The 17,416-nt window shown below is 35.8% G+C and overlaps 1 protein-coding gene across 1 annotated transcript in view; it reads left to right on the forward strand.

Moving 5' to 3' along the window:
• Window positions 1–140: 140 nt before the first annotated feature.
• The window catches only part of LOC131963103 (DNA-binding protein SATB2-like), a 38,581-nt gene continuing 21,305 nt past the window's right edge, over window positions 141–17,416 (forward strand). Inside the window, exons 1-3 of the mRNA XM_059328246.1 lie at window positions 141–837; window positions 4,123–4,305; window positions 13,705–13,944. Coding sequence (XP_059184229.1) covers window positions 13,749–13,944 — 196 coding nt within the window. The 5' untranslated portion in view covers window positions 141–837; window positions 4,123–4,305; window positions 13,705–13,748. The remainder of the gene's footprint in view (window positions 838–4,122; window positions 4,306–13,704; window positions 13,945–17,416) is intronic.

Consider the following 17,416-nt stretch of genomic DNA (forward strand, 5'->3'; position numbering starts at 1 on the left):
CACAACTAAAACATGTTAGCCCTGCTTGCATTCACTTTAGACAGCAAATGCATCAAATTTTCTGCAAAATAAATGCCTAAAAGTCTTTGTAAAACACTTGCGCCTTTGCTCAAAATATTTCCAATATTTATATCCAAACATATTCCATCTGTTGAATGACATCTTTATTTTTACCTGTTTAAAGGTGAAACTCGAGAAACACAGGTGATTACTCTGTCTCCAGAATTGCATACTGCACCTTTTAGTTGCATTTTATCCAAACAAATACGACCTTAACCACGCAAATCAAAACTTAAAAGTGTATTTTAAGTTAAAATAATTATTACTTTTTATGTTTCATTATGGCTAATTTAGTTGAAAATATGGCTTTGAGAATTTGGTTAAAATCCATTTTTTAAGTCGTGCAATCTGTTTTCATCCGTATGGTTAAAAGAGTCTTGGAGCGTCCTGTAAAAACCTTCCAAACAGCAATACATGTTATTAAAAGAGACTAATAGTAATACATGAGAGTCACAAACTGAGGCAAGAAACTGCTCTCATGGTCCCTGTGTAGCTTCTACTCACTCTGCCCATCCTGGGACCAGCTGAGCTCCACCGTGTGGTCTCCCTTGAATATATGTGTGTTATGTAATAGAAATAGTGTGTGTGTGAGTGTGTGTGCTGATATGTGCCCTCGTTCTCTTTTATACCTGCAGAGTGCTCTATGACTGAGACAACTGCTTTGTCATGAGAATGAGATCCAAAATTTGAGTCAGTGGTTCCATTGCTGCTCATGTTTTCCAGAAAGAGGCTGTGGGATTACGCTGCATAAAGACCGCAGCCACTGACCGACAAACTGTAAACACACACACGGAAACACACAAACACACTCTGACATAAATACAAATATTATGGAGCTCTATTTGAGGATTGTATAAATGTTAAACTGTTCTTCTCATGCACAGAGGGGACAAAAGAATCGATGCATCTCAGGCTGTAGTTCATCAAACGGCCACTAGATGACGCCGTTGTTTCACATTTTATTTTACCAGCAATTCCTTCACTTTAACCTGAAAACAAGCATTGCAATGCAGCTCTATGGGAGACATGAGGAAACATAATTTGAAGGGTAAATAGACACTAGATGGAAAAATCCCCAAGCTTTTTTCAACTTTATAAATGTTGAAATATGTCAATATGTGCGTCAGATTTTCCAGCTTGCCTTGAATTTTTACAGCCAAGTTTCAGAAAATCAAAATTCAGACAGAAAGACAAGATAAATAGCTAAATACAGCTATAATATCAAGACAATTTACTTATTCATTATTAGTGACTTCATATGTCTCAGAAAGACATTTTTATACATAACAGCAAATACGTTATAGGCAGGAATAATGAATAACTTCAGAACTAAATTGTGTATAGGCCTTTTTTCATATAATGAAATAGTAATCATATAAGTGCCAATACAAAACCCAGACATTTTCCTTAGAGGGCTCCTTCTCTATTTCTATTATCACTTTTTCTACAGAACTATGACATATTTCATAGATATTTCATACTATATTGAATGCATAACAGTAACAGAACAACTAATCAGCTTTACAATTAACCACATTTTGTAGCTGATTATTTCCTGTGATTGTTTCATCAGTGTTCCTGTTGTTTAAAATTGCCTGTTTTATGGCCTTTATTTTTTATTTTTAACAGTCATAAATGCTAAATACCTAAATAAGTTAATTTAATTTTCTTTACAGAAATGAATGAAATCCTTAGATATAGACATTTTTTAGTTTTATTTAATTTTTTGATGACTTTACTTTGGGTTCTCGGGTTTCTAACGCTTTTTTTTTTTTTACTGTTTTAGTTATAGATAGTTAATTGATTTTTCTGGAAAATAATCAGCAGATTAATTAATTGATTATTAAAAAGCATTGCAGCTCTTGTTGATAGTGACTAATTTTACTCACAAAAAACTATCACTACATGTGTTTTACTAAAATAAAAACCCTTATTACACCCATGAAATGATGCATAAAGAAAAAACAAAAACATTTTATACCAAAAAACACATTAATTTCACATTAAGTTGTTAAATCGAACACTAAATTGTCCAAACAGTGCAGATTCTATCAATAATAATAATAATTTCCTCTGCTTATGTGCAGCTTTTGGTCACCAGTGTCTACCACCCAACACTGTACGCTATAAAAGTAAATCAGAAATGCTTATAAAGCTCCAAAACACACACAGAACATCAATATTTGCTGTTACAGGTAATAAGAGCTGGCTTGTTTTCACTGGAGTCTTGTGAAAGCACTCTTTAATTGCCACGCATACCATCACACACACAGACTTTTTGCTCATGGTGAGCGACTTGTGGTGAGCTGTCAAAGATACTTAAGATGATGTAGGGCAGACAAGTGTTGGCAGCTTACACACACACACACACACACACACACACAGAAACCACAGAGGAGGAGCGACAGGAAGGCAGACAGGCTGAGTAGTAATGATAGGTGACTATTCTTCCATCTAGAATAAATCAAGGAAAGCTGACCACCAGCCCTGCTATTTAAACAGACACACCAACAAACATATAACTGATGGATGGACACAATATATGGAATAACTTCTCAGGAAACGCTCTTATTTGTTTTCTTTAAAAGTGAACAGTTTGCATTTCATTCTCCTGCTCATACATAAAAAAAGTGTATAACTGAGCATTTAAATACTTTGCAATGACATTAAAATTGTTTTCTTTATAGTTAACCCTCTGGGGTCTGAGCCTATTTTTTTTAAATATTTTGAATACTTTTAAATACATTTGGTATCCATTGTTTCTTTACCTATATGATCTGACAGTTATTTTCTCACTTTAATCTACTTAATCAACATATTGAGCCCAAAAATCATGAAATCCGAGTTGAAAAATAATACTATTTACACAATGAAAACCACAAATATGCTCAATTAACTGTTTTGGAACTTGAGAATGTAAACAGGATACAAATATGAACATATAAAAAGGTAAACATTTAAAAACATAAAACCATTTACAAGAGTCCCATAAAAACATGTATATTTAAAGGCTTTTTTTCCTTGTTAGCTGCAACTCTTCACTCTCACTCTTTACTATCAAGTTAAAACTATCATATCTTTGGTTTTACTGAGCTAGGAATGTCAAACTTTAGAGTGAAGTTGATAGCAGCGCTCCAATGGATCTAATTTTTTGTTTAACGTCACATGATCTGATCAGGACGGCACCATCATAGACCCCAGAGGATTAAAAGATCCCATATAGCAAAAATTCTAAATTCATTAATTAATTCAACCTTTATTCAACAGGAAGCTTCAGTGGTTTCTCTGTGTACAGAACAATAAAAGCAACAGATGAGGCTGGTAAATGTATAAATCCTTCTGCCATTTATTCTGTTAAATTGACCTTGGATTAATCAAAAACCCTTTGTTTTGTTTTTAAAGACCATTTTATTAAAAGTTTAACATTGGCAGCAATCCAGTCAATTTTACACTTTTTAAGTGGTTTATACAGGTTTAATCCACTTATCATATAAAGGGAATATACTTAAAAAGTTACAAATTGTATGATTTGTGAGGAAAGTTAAGTTTACCTCCCCAAAATTTTTTTAGAGCAGATTTTTGTCCCTTTGTCCCTTTCACTTGTCCACCAGTAGGGGGCAGTCAATCAGCTTCTCCATTAAACCCACTCTTATCATTTATAACTTTTTAAATCAGTGTGTATCTCCTCACTGTGAGACATTGTGATGAACTCCTGACATAAATCTTCTCTTCCTCCTTTTCTTTTCTCTTCTCTTCCCGACATCTGGGTGAATTAATTCTGCTTTCTAAAACTGTGATCACATTTTTCATTTTGAGTTTTTTTTTTCTCACCCATGCTGCACACTTTCTGCTCTATTTTGCATTTTTATTGATTGGAGTTGAGAGATGTTTTCTGCTGCAGAGCTGATTATTATTTGAGGACAGTAATAAATGTAACTGTTTTTTTCATGTATGTCAATCTGTCTTCGGGTTCCCCTCCCAAGCCCCATCTCCTCCCTCCCTCCTTCTCTCCCTCCCTCCCTCTCCTCCTCTACATGTGTCATTTCACTGCTCTTTACTCAGCAGGCAGCAGCGCTCCGTCCTCATCACTCCCTGTCTTTATACCTCCCTGCTTTCTGCCGGTGTACTGGTTTTGCTACCAAAAGGGGGAAACATTGGAAAATTCCTATTCTCTCAGGCTGGATTCTCTCGTTTTCACCAATGGATGGAGTTTATTCCCCAGAGAGCGCAGTGACTTCTTAAAAAGTGAGTGAGCGTTTACTACCACTTGAAAAGTTCTTCAAACTGAACATAAAACAGTAAAAATGTCAAACAGAATTATTGATAACGACGTAAACATGCCTAGTAATGAGGTAATATAAGTTATATGGCTGTTTTGACTGCTATATTTTAAAGTTTATATCAAAGTGAATACATATATTACATTTTGTGCTTTTAACACTATAATATAATAGTTCATCTTTTGGTTTTATTACAGTCCAGAACCTTAAATATAACCAAATGCAACCAAAGAAAACATCTTATTATTTAAAGAATAAATAAATAAATAAAGATTTTCATAGTCTTATTACAAAAACAGGGCTGTCTTTTCATGGCACATTTCTTTTTTTTAAATGCAGTTAATAATCATGAAAATACATCACAAGATTATCCAGATACATTCAATCTAAATGAGTATTTAAGTAAACTTTTACGAGATACTTTGAATTAGTTTCAATTGATATATATTTTTTTAATTCTATAAAATTTTATTCCAAGATAAACATTAGAAATTTGATACATTTTGACACTTTCCCTTCCTTTCACATCCCTGAAATTCCAACTATAAGTTTTGTTTTCATTGAAATACTCGTATTTAAAGTGGTTTTGAAAGAACCTGACATCTACTTTGGAGCAAATTAAATAAATGTTCCTTATGTGGTAAAAGCCTCATTTTAACTCTTGGAATTCTGATTAAAAAAAATATTTTTTCACAAATCACTTGTATTGGCACTAGGGATCAGCAATAATCAAAATTAATCTACTTTTCTTATTAACTTTTTTTATTTTGCAATTGAAATTTCAGTGTTATTGGTGAAAGGAATATAGAAAATGTTAAATTTTCTCTTAGACAAAATACTCAATATATGTTACTACACTGTATATAGCCTAGGCTGTAGAGTATATATAAAAATAATTGTAATAAAAATAATTAATTTATAAATAATAAGAGCTCATATGTGGTAAAAGGGAGGTTAAACTCTTAAATACAGCAGAAACACATTTTCAAAGGTATATAGCAACTATTAAAAACATAAAGAAGAATAAAGTGGCGCTGGCCATTACTTTATTGTTGATAAAGTTTTATTTTCCTTATAAAAAAAGGAGTTGGACTCAGCAGTTAGCTTACAGGTCAGTTCTCCTGACCACAAGCCAAACTCAATTCAAAACTCCTTAAAATTAATATTACCTTCTTTAAAACAGCATAATAAATTGTTCCTTTCAGGGAAGCAACCAGCCATGTATTATTTTATTATCCTTTAGTTTAACCGTCATAGAAGTGTCCCTGGTTAAACACAGCTGCAGCTAATAAAATTAATAATGAGTGCCATAGCCATCTCCAACGGCTTTCTCAGTGCCATTGAGCATTAACAATAGGAGCCTGTTTTATTAGCGCCTTTTTTTTTTTGGTGTCAGTGCTTGTTGGCTCCTAGTGGTTCATTTGGCACACCTGAATCAAACGGAGCCATTATTAGCTTAATTTTATTAGCTGCAGCTGTGTTTGTCCTGCTGTGACACGTCAGGTGAGCAGCCACTGATCCTAGAGCTGCTAATATTCTGCCAGTAAATGCTTATAAAAGTTGAGATACAAGGACAATAAAGTCAGTAATAACTTGTACATGTATGCCAAATTCACCATAATATGCAAGAGAGCTATTCAACATTAATAATAGGTGTATTTGTGCTGTTAATGTGTAATAAATAAACAACAAATGATTATTTAAGTGGAATTTAAATGGAATTTGTTGCGTATTAAAAGTCAGTTACATATCTTTGAAAACAAGTTGGAAACTAGCTTCCCCAGCAGGTTGGTTATTTAATAACCAGGGTTATTAAAAGTAATGTTAGGAGCATTTTTAGGAAGTCTGACTTAGTTATGTGAGCTTAATATGAAATTACAATTTTAAAGGAAAGTACTGTATTGTGTCAAGCTTTTGGTGTGTTGTAGCCAAGTAAAACCATAGTATAAATAATGCTAAAAGATATTTTTATTACCAAAGCCTTATATATAAGTAATTTATATGTACTGCTATTACTATATAGAGCTAAAACTAGAAGCAAAAAGGAAAATCAGTTTCTTAGATGTTTCCCTGATATAATGTAACATGTATTTATATTTACCAAATGTAAACTCTGAGCAGCTCGTGTGTATGAAAATATCTGCAGGGCAAATTTAAACTAAATATTTTACCATGAAAAACCCTTACAAAACTAAACATAAGTTGTCATTTGACCCAGATAGAAATTTGTGGTATTGTCCGTCAAAAAATGGAGCTGCCACTTTCCATAGTGTTCCACATGATGAACCAGGTTTATGGCCACGAGAATACATTGATAATTAATGTGCTGGATGATCTGAGCATGGCTCCCAAAATAGAGTGTCTCATGTGGTTTTATTGTCAGCAAAGTTAGCCTCTGATTCTGGTGTTAAATATGCTTTTATTGTATCACTTTGCATTTGAGTAAATATATTTACAGCTTATTGACTGGCTGAGAGTTCATCAGCTACTAATTGAAGCAAATCAGTGCAAATGTGTGCAGTTTTTCTTCGTTCTAGGAGCTCGCTGTGAGGCTGGATGAGCAGTTTTAAAGGTTCTTTTCTTGTAAACAAACCGAAAGTTATGTTTCTATCCAGTGTTACTCACAAAAAGCAATTATAAAGAGTGTGGTGAATGATTTCTCCTCTGCATAAAACATTTTTCTTCTGCATGAGACAAGTAAAACCAGAGATTTAACGTCTTGGTTGTCCATGTATTTGTGATGTCCTTGATTCCAGGACCCCTTGAGCCCCTTTAAAAGCCACTGTAACTCCACAATGGCTCCTGGATCCGTTTCACGGTCATCTGGACCCTGCCCACAAACTTTTAGCTGTCCCCAGACCTGTAAAATCCAGTCCTGTTGCAACTGTAACCCACTCAAGGCCCCACAAACTCTCTCAGAGGCTCTAAGGTGTCATCAGACTCCACTTTAGAGAGAATTCACAGTTAATGTAATTACAGTGAACACCTAAAATGCCGTTAAAGGCCCTTGAAGCTCTCTTAAAGACACTCGAGAGACCCCCTAAATTACGCCCTGCCTAAATGAATCTGCTGCAGTGTTTTGCAGCCAGCGGAGGTTTTCTCTGTGTTTCTATGTGATTTGTCAGTTGGACGCTACTGAGTGTGACTGTACATTTGGCCTCCATGTGTGCTAGTAAAGTCTGTGTTGGGAGTGTGTGGTCTCTTGGCTGTACACCCTCTGAATGTGTCGCTTGAAGTGGTTTCATGTGTGTGAACGAGTGAGTGAAAAGACACTTTTCAAGCGTACCAGGGTCTTATCACTTTTCTCACCTTTTTTCCCCCCCACAAGTTGAGTAAATTACTATTTGCAACAAAACAAACATGTTTAACTTCTGATTAATAAAGTTAAAATAAAACAGCGAAGTCAAAGTATGAAGTCATAATGAAGAAATGCGTTATTTGAAGCAGAAAGAGTAATTAAACACTAGGAATTAATTAGAAAATTATTAATAGATGTACTTAATTCAACTTGAGGTTAAGAGACATAATCATAGAGTGAGCAAAAGCACTTTTATTTAGCCAATTATCACACACAAGCATCAATATGTTTACTAAGGGGAAATAATTATGAAATTAAACTTCAGAATAAGAGACTAGGGGCAGGTTTACTGAATTAAATGTTAAACTTTACAAAGTAAAACCTGCAGCCTTTTAATATACTGCAGTCTTTATGTACAGTATTAGTTCACACATTCCAATACAAAATATTATTATTGTATTTGACCTTTTTGCACTTAGGTAAAACATTTAATAGAAGTCATCATATTTGTTCAGTGAATGCAGAGGACTTAAGACATTTTGACATTTCATAGTAAAAGCACAGGTGTAAGTAATTACAATAACCCTCTTATAAGGAGTTTCAGGGCCTTTATTTGTTGGTTCCTGTCACATTTTAATCACTTTAATTTTGTTTTTCATTGCAATATATAAGTTGTGCATCTGGGAAACAGCAGTTTGTGGCTCCAACTCAAAAATGTCTTTTGTGCAATATAATATAGTTATAATGCTATATAATAATTTTACTTTATTTTACAAAAAAATAGTATAAAATGGAATCTTTATGTACATTTTTTCAAGTGCCCAAAAGTTTTACTCGTACTGGAAAAAAAGGGATGGTCCATATACTATATATTATAAGCCTATTTACATTTTTCTTGTCCTCTCCTCTCTGCTCTGTGTCAACACCTGCAGCTGTTTCGCTACATTTTTTTCATGTAACATTCATGGCCGCCCAGTTGTGCTGAGGAGCACATTTTTAATTTTTACAGTATCTGGTTAGTGCAAACGCTTTATTTTTGGCAAAATTTTTAATGTGGAATGAAGTGATTTTGCCTGTGATAAATGGTGCAATTTTGGTGATTTTTTAAAATTTGAATTACATTTTTCATTTACATTGTGGGGTTCATTAATAACGACTGAAATCCATTTTAGCGACCTGGGTTTCAGGGTCCTGGTTTTTGTGCATGCTGGCTCACTGTCACTCTATTATGGGGACACTTGAACAGAATAGAGCCATTATGAATGCTATTACTAACACTTGACAAGTCAGAATGTCTGTGACCTGCTGAGGTCAACACTAACTTGGCATCATCTTCCCATCCTACTTGTGATTGTTTGGTCATGTGACGGACTTGAGAACAAAATCCCACAAAATCTCCTCGTTTTCCTTGTCTATTTGCTGTCAAAAAGTCCTCCCAAACACCTTTTTTTAAAAAGCTGGAGGTCAAAAAAGAGAGACAAACTGTCCAAATGGTGACGAGCCACACCAGCTGAAGGCACCATGTTGTTCTCCGTCCTGTTTATGTGTCTGTACTGTAAACCCACAGAGCTCTTTCAAATACCACAACCATCCTTTTTTTTTTCTCCTCCACATTTTTATGTCTCATTAATGACTTAAACTGGTTAGAGGAGAAAATATGAAGCAGGGAAGGGGGCTGATTATAATCAATTGCCCCAAATATTCCAAAAATGTGTTCTTATTAAAAGCAGACCAAACACACACTGAAGCAGGGAGAGCAGCTTGTGTGTTGAAAACTGACTTTATTATTATTTATTGACTTTTCCGTCTTGCGATCCTGTTTCTCATGATGTGATACAGTGTGTGAGGTGTCTGAGTTACACTGGATCTGTGTCATTTTAAAGTCAATATGAAAAGAATTGAATTGGCATTGTGTCGTTGTTTTGGTGTGTTGTCGATTTGAGGAAATGGCTTTTAGTTAATTTTCCTCCCTGGAGTGAAAATGAGTCCAGACGTTTTTTTGGTTTTGGTGGCCTGGAAAATGCTTAGCAATCATTCAATCAGTTTTATGATAAAGGATTAATGGGTAAATTAGCAAAGACAGTGTGGGAGGGACAGCTGCAGCCAGAGGGACGGAGAGCAGCAGCAGATCCACAGGGTGGTCCTTTAGTCAGAAAACTGCTTTTTATTCTCATAGTGTAGAAAAACATCAGACACTGTGTCTGTGTTGGGTCAGAATACTTTACCTGTGGTCGGTTTCTGGTTACACATTACAGGGCTTTTTTTTGGAAATGTAACATAATCTATTGAACTGAAAAAAAAGGATCTAATTTTAATATAATTTTGATTATAATTATTATTATTAACTAATATTATGTTAACATTTTTAATGTAATATATGATAACAGATATATAATTGTATTATTATTATTATTATTAATAATAATAAAATATAATTTTTTATTATTGAATGTATTATTTATTTTAATGTATTATTTATAAAATAATATATACTTATAATTATAATAATCATTAAAATATTATTATTTTTTATTTATTATTTATTATATTATAACACCTTATACTGAAAACAAATAATGCAGCTACAATTTTTCTTCTCTTCAAACATCTAAAAAAACCATTTTCAGTGTAAATAAAATGCATTTTGCATTAAAGTATAACTGTATAATCACACTTAGAAAACAGTCTGAGCACAAACGACAGATAAAAATAAATAAAAACTACATTTTCAAACAATCACTATTACTATTAGCAACTATTAGCAAAATAATCACAACTTCCCTGATTCGAAACATGGTTTATCTTTGGTTAAAACTGCAGAATTTTAAATACTAAATCAAAAATGTCTTGACAATGTAACGATAAGGTCAAAGGTCACATTCACTCTGACATTGTAAAGTTCAGCATCAACAGTTGACCTTTAGTTAGAGAGTGAAGTGGTGACACTCAAGAAAATCTTCTTCTCTTCTTCTTCTCTTTTCAAATGTTATGAACAAATTCTTTCATAAGTGGCTTGTGCAAGAACAGTTTTCCACAGTCACCAGTTTTCTCGTATTTTGAATTATCTCTCTCAGTTTACCAGTGGTGGAATGTAACTAAGTACATTTACTCAAGTATAGTACTTAAGTACACTTTTGAGATACTTGTACTTTTGTATTTCCACATTTAAAACAAAAATTTTACTTTTTTTGTACTATTTTTACCCTTTTGTTACTTTTCTGGTCAAGATTTAACATAAAAAAGAGTAATTTTAAATGATTATGATTTTGAGGCTGAACGTCTACTATCATGGCTACATGTGAGCAGCCTAAGGTCACTTTTTGAAAAACATTATCATTTCAATAATGAGCTAAATACAGTGAAAAGAGACAGAGTGTAATGGGAGTTCTCTCTTTCTCTTGAGCAGAGGGGCGGGTGTTGTTAAGCTCCATACTGTGTGATTTAATTTTTCTGTCTTGTTTGTGTTGGACCAGGATTTTTAACAGCAGCTATTAATTTTGCATGTGCGTTTTATTATAATCATGTGTCGCTTTCGGGTTGACATTCATGTGTCGCTGCCGGCTTTACGGTCATACCAGTGGAAACCGCACAGTGTGAGGAAAAACACAAAGCAGAGGGAGCAGACAGCTTTCCCAAAGATACTGAACAGGGTTTATTTAGTCATGCATGATGCTGCAGGCGTTTGGTATCCTGTTCATATATTTATATACATAGTTCTCAATGTTTTTGAACTTCTCTGACTGTAAACTAGTGCTGAGAAACCTTTTTATGGTTAGGAAACCACGCAGAGACCTCACATGTAAACATTGAAGTCGACACTTTTTTTACATTTTTCATGCCTATTCTTTTAGCTGTAAGCTTGGAAACTGATAAAGTATATTTATTAACAGTTTAAGCAGCTATAAATTCATATCATCTTGATGTCACACGTCTTTTTATGCGTTGTGATGTTGTTATCTCATGTAACAACATCATCCTCTATGCCTGGTTCACACTGTATGGATTCTAGTGTTGTCAGATCAATGCACTGTTCACACTACCACAACTTACTGTCTTGTAATCGGGAGTTTTGAAGTAATCACGTTTTGTCAGAAAGGCTTTTTGTTACAGCAATCCATAGAACTTCATAATGTTCATCAAATGTTCATAAAATAGCCTTTTTCAACACGTCTTTACTATTTTGATTTTATACAGTATGTTCACTGTATGTGTAAAGTAGAGCCCAACCAATAGTGGATTTCTGTGATGATATCAAAGGGATAGTTTATTAAAGTGAGGTTGTATGAGGTACGTACCCACAGTCGATGTGTTACCTACCTGGGCGTTCCCAGTTTGGAGAACCAGACGCTCCAGGCAGGAAACAGACTGCAGACAGGGCCTGTCACAAAACGTATTTTAAGGCCCACCTTAAAAATGTTAAACCCATTTATGTGTACGCTATATTAACGATAAGTCCACTGTTTCATTTTAATTTCACTACTTTTTCTCTCAACCCTAGAACTTCCATGTTCCAAACAAAAGTCAGTGGACATACCATTCATATATCATACACATAAAAGATCATAACATTTTTAGGGTGGGCTTTTGTTTAGATATTGTTAATATTTTGTGACGTCTGTTTCCTGCCTGGAAAACGCGTCTGGTTCTCCAAACTGAGAACGTGCAGACCGTCATCTACTGCAGGTAATACATTGAATATGGGTCAGTATCTCATTCAACCTCACTTCAGGAAACTGTCCTAACTATCTTTAAGGCAGAGCTGGGTGGGGCCACATCTGGCCCGTGTGAGGTTACCAGAAAATTAGAAATCAATACAATCGCAGTACTTTTATTTTGAAGGCGATTTAGGTATGTGGTGCACGCACCTGCACAGAAACACTTTAGAAAAAAAAAACACTTATTGCTTTTTGCATAAAGTTAATAAATTGCTGGTTTACTGCAGAACATACATGCTCTGTATTGTTTTTGTGGTTTGAATGTATGTTGTGTTTAAGGTTAAATGGGAAAGTGAGATAATTATTGGAGTTTTTACTATGTTTTACTGCTATACTTGACTTACTCCATATTAACATAGTCTTATCGTAACATGTATTCTTACCAGTAGCAAAATAATAATATGATAATAACAGTTTGTATAGCACCTTTCAAGAAACCCAAGGACGCTTTAAAATACAATAGACATGAAATAACAAACAGAAAAACAACTATATAATTTACTACATTTTATAAAGAGATGAAACTAATATTGAGCAGAATTTAGTTCAGAGTTTCATTGAAGGGATCAGAAAACAGGAGACCGTAATGACAACAACTCCCATGATCCAATGCTGCGCTACTGTTATTGTTTTGGGACCCCGAGCAGCAGAAAATTACATATTGTATGTTTAATGTAAGAAAAATACTCTTTAAACAATATTAGCAATATTTCATTAATGTTGATAAAAAATCAGTGAGCTTTCTGCTTGTTTTCTGACCTCCAGTATCCAGAGTGCCACAGTGTTCTTACACGTCCTCACGTCTGTCTTTATAACGTGTCGTTGACTCCAGTGTGTCTAAACAGAGAATAATACACTCGTCTGTATTTAGTCTGAGTGAACGCCACTTGTTGACCTGTGATTTGTCCCAGATGCCTCTGACTCCCTGTCTGTTGTGGTCGTCGCTGCCTTTTTTCTACGTGAATAACGAAGAAATGTGTTTGCTGCATCGGCTGCGGAGGCACCGAACAAAGCGACCAATTGTTGATGAAACGGCCACTAATGGCTCTTCACTGTCAACACTGGCACCATATGAAAGACGATATACTTGATATACAGTGTGTAGGTGTAGGAGGACTTTTTCAGCTTGTTTTAGTTAGTCATTGATGCCATAAATGTATACTCATCATCCTCTCTGACTCAAACCTAACAAACTATCATATTCATGCCCCTATTAGGATAAAATGCTAAATCCTGTGGATAGAAGCCAGTGCTTTTTGAATATGTCGTGTATCTGTTGGTTTCAAAGTGAAGAAGTGCAACCTTCTAGTTAAGAATAGACACTAATGCAACTTCTTGTTTTTCCTCCCAGCTTCACACTCCGTGCTGGGTGCTCCTCCTGGAGTCTTCAGGGGGATGGAGCAGCGTGGAGGAGGTGCAGGCGTGGGGACGGAGAGCCCCAGACTTCGGGACAGCTCCAGCCCAGAGGACAGAGGCGAGAGCCCGGCTTCCAGCGGCCCCCCGGCCTGCAAGTTGAGCCAGCTGGAGGTCAACGGTAGCCCGGTGGCTCCGCAGGCAAGACAGAATGGAGCGGCGCTGAGACCGCTAGGAGGTGGGGCTTAACTTAGATGTACACCTACACTGCTTGCTTAAATGTTTAATTAATCCGCGCTGGGCTATTGTAGAAACATGGGGGTTATGAAGCATTCAAAGCAAACAAAAAACACAAAGATTCTTAGTTTGAGGTGATTATACACAAATGAAAATATTAGAATTAATGTTTTATTCTATTTCTGCCAAAATATCCCCCTAAATCCTACACAAAATATTTTAGTATAAGTATGTTTAGACTCAAGCTGCTGGCAAGTTTTTGTTCATATTAATAAATACATTAGATCTGCAATTGTAGTGGATCAAAGTCACTCAAGAGTTAAAAAAAACAAACTCAAAACAAGTTTTTTTCTCATGCTCTGAGCCATAAATCTCAACTTCAGCTCTACTTACGGACACTAAACTAACCAGTTTTATTCCTAACTATATTCTGAAGGTTTTAACAGTTTGTCTATATATCATTTACACATTGATTTATGGAACATTTTGCTCCTAAAAACATGACAAAATTTGTTTTTATTACTTTTGACTGTTTTTCTGATTTATGAAATGATAAAAGGAGATATCCTAATTTCCTTCTGCAAATAACTTTGAATCTAATACATCAACAAAATAAAATTAGCTCTAACAATAACTTTGCTTTATCCAATGTTCAGGTTCATGTCCTGGGAATATATGCAAATGAGCGCATATTTAATGAGTTAACACCTAATTTGCATGTCGACACGGAAAAATTCAGAAAACTTGTAATGCAAAAAAATATTGTCTCAACGTAAATAATAAAGTGGGGAAGTTTCATGGCGATATCTATAAGTTAGAAAAAATAGCCTATTCACCTGCAGTGTGAGAAAGCAGCTAAACTTCCTGTTGAAATATGAAACATTACATAGAAAAGTATGCAAATTATACAAAATAGTCAGAATTGAAATATTCAGCACTTTGTAGGAAGAAAAGTGTCAACATGTATGAACTTGCAGTATAATACCCTCTTCCTAATTCAGCACAAAAGCAAACACACTGCAACACAATGACACCAAACAATGAGAGGAACCTGAATGCTTCGAGGCCTGGATTAAGTTAGAATTTGGAAATGATCCTCAGATGTCTGTCCATGCAGACACAATACCGTTCTACTACTCCTGCTATTACTCCTCTATCCCTGGTCTGGTTTTCCTTTTACATTGTAACCCAAAGGCCTCTTTTGGTATTTCAGTCTGCTATTCATTTATTTGTTTCTGTCCTGCTTGAAAGTGTACCCAGCCCAAGGTGAGTCTTCACATTTCTGGCTTGTCTTAGACACTGCAATCAATTTGTAGTGAAACTAAGAAAATCCAGATAATGTTTGGCTTTTTTAGCTTGATTAGAGAAAGATAAGACGTGCAACAAAGGTCATGAGACAGGACAGAACCAGGGACAACACAGTATCTATTCAAACCACTCGGCTACTAAATGGCCTCATTGTATAACATTTTGCATTTGTCCTGAGTTAGATTTGGCATTATCCAAAGTGAAAAGAACATTATGTGACCTGTAAGTTAATTAAATTCCCAACAAATCTGTTTTTCTTCACCATGTCTTTATTGGTATTAAACGTTATGTAAAATGCAGTAAATCAGAGAGAGACACAAGCCGTTAAAACAGCCCATTAAACTTGCAAAATGTTTTGACAAAATCGCAGCTTGGTCCGGCTTCACTGGCTCTTTGTCATCAAGATTAAACACAAAACACAACACAACAAATTTGTCCTGTAAGTCGGCATGTTTTTCAGCCGGGCTGCACAGAGACTGACCTCTAGTGGTGGAAGTGGTGCACTGCATGCAAAGAAACAGCACGACTATAAATTTTGTACATAAATTTTATTTTTGACAGTATTGATAATCATTACGTCGAATTTCTGAACACCCTGGTTATACCCGTTAGCTTCGCTAGCTGCTTGGCGTTGGCCACCGCCATGTTGAGAGCCGCGTGCAGGTGATTTATGCTCCGATTTCTGTGTGCAGCCACTTTAATATGTACGGATGCTCAAGTGTCGGCACAGGGCACCAAAAATAAAGTCTACCAAGGACATGTGGATGATGTTGGTGTCTGTCTGTCTGTCTGTGGGTGGGTTGGCCTCACACACACACACACACACACACACACACACACACATATATTCTTCATTGGTATTGCAGCGCAGCATGCACACCCTAAAATACTAAAACACAGAAAACACTCACGCACAAATGCCCATTATTCTCTCATGCAGTTGAAAACATCATCATGCATCATCACACAAACATTGTAACAGTATACACACACACACTCACACACACACACACACACACACACACACACACACACACACAGATATTCAGCTGGGTTGCCTCCCTCCACCCTTGCACTGAGCGGTTGCCTTATTGGCCGATAGCGTGCCTGGTGCTGCTGTGGTTTGGCTTCAGCTGATCTGTCGCTGCCTCGTCAGAAGGAGGATTGATAGCTGCTTAATTAGCAGTTCCTGTGGGACACAGCAGTGGACTGGATGGGTGTGAATGGTTCCAGGAGGAGCTCTCGGGACTTGCCCAATAACGAGTCTAGACCAACGCGCTGGAATCGGTTTCACCGCCAGAGTTATGGCATCGCTCCTGAGTGCTAAATGATATAGATATTATGTCCAGCAGCGCTTTAAGAGCGGTTCTGGAAACAAGCCTTATTCATTGTGGGTTTTAATGTGTGGTGCGAACACAAATACGGTTGTACAATCTTACACAGACTTACATTCACACTGGCAGCTGCCCAGTTCAACCAGAGTCTTCCACTGAGACCACCAAGCAGCTCGCAGCACTGACACTATACGTCACAGAACATACAGAGATTTATTGAGAAATGTTGCTGTTAGCTTTGGTTTCTGTAGGAATCCTTCACACACAGATCATGTTTACAACGTGACAGACATGGTGCCAAAAAAGATTGTCCAAAAAGAGTTCCACCCAGACAGATTTGAGTACATCTTCACCAAGAAACACTTAAAAATGTTCCCTGCTCACAAGCATCTTAATAGAGGTTACTAAATGAGTCAAAAGGATCCCACATTCACTTTCTCCCACCGCATTTTCCAAAGTGATTCAGAGATTTAAATCTGGAGCTTTCCAGTAACATGAATGTTTTTTTTTTACTTTTAGACTCCCACCTTAGCCAAACAGAAAAGAAAGATGTGATAACTTTCTCCCCTTGATATGAAATTGCACTGATTTGATATTTCTTCATCATCAGCAAAGCCTTTACCTTTTTGAAATGTAATTTTAGGTGTAAAGCATCTAAAGAGGTTTTTATTACTTTGACTCTCTGAACCAAACAACTTTTAGATCATGGGGATGCTGCTGTCATGAGCATCTGTACATACTTTTGTGTGTAGTTTTTTTGGGTTTCCATGTATTTTGATGGAAGTTTTTTGTTGTTGGCACCCAGGAATGCTTGAACAAACTGGCCAACCC

Source organism: Centropristis striata, chromosome 24, assembly GCF_030273125.1.
Source record: "Centropristis striata isolate RG_2023a ecotype Rhode Island chromosome 24, C.striata_1.0, whole genome shotgun sequence".
Lineage (NCBI taxonomy): Eukaryota > Metazoa > Chordata > Actinopteri > Perciformes > Serranidae > Centropristis > Centropristis striata.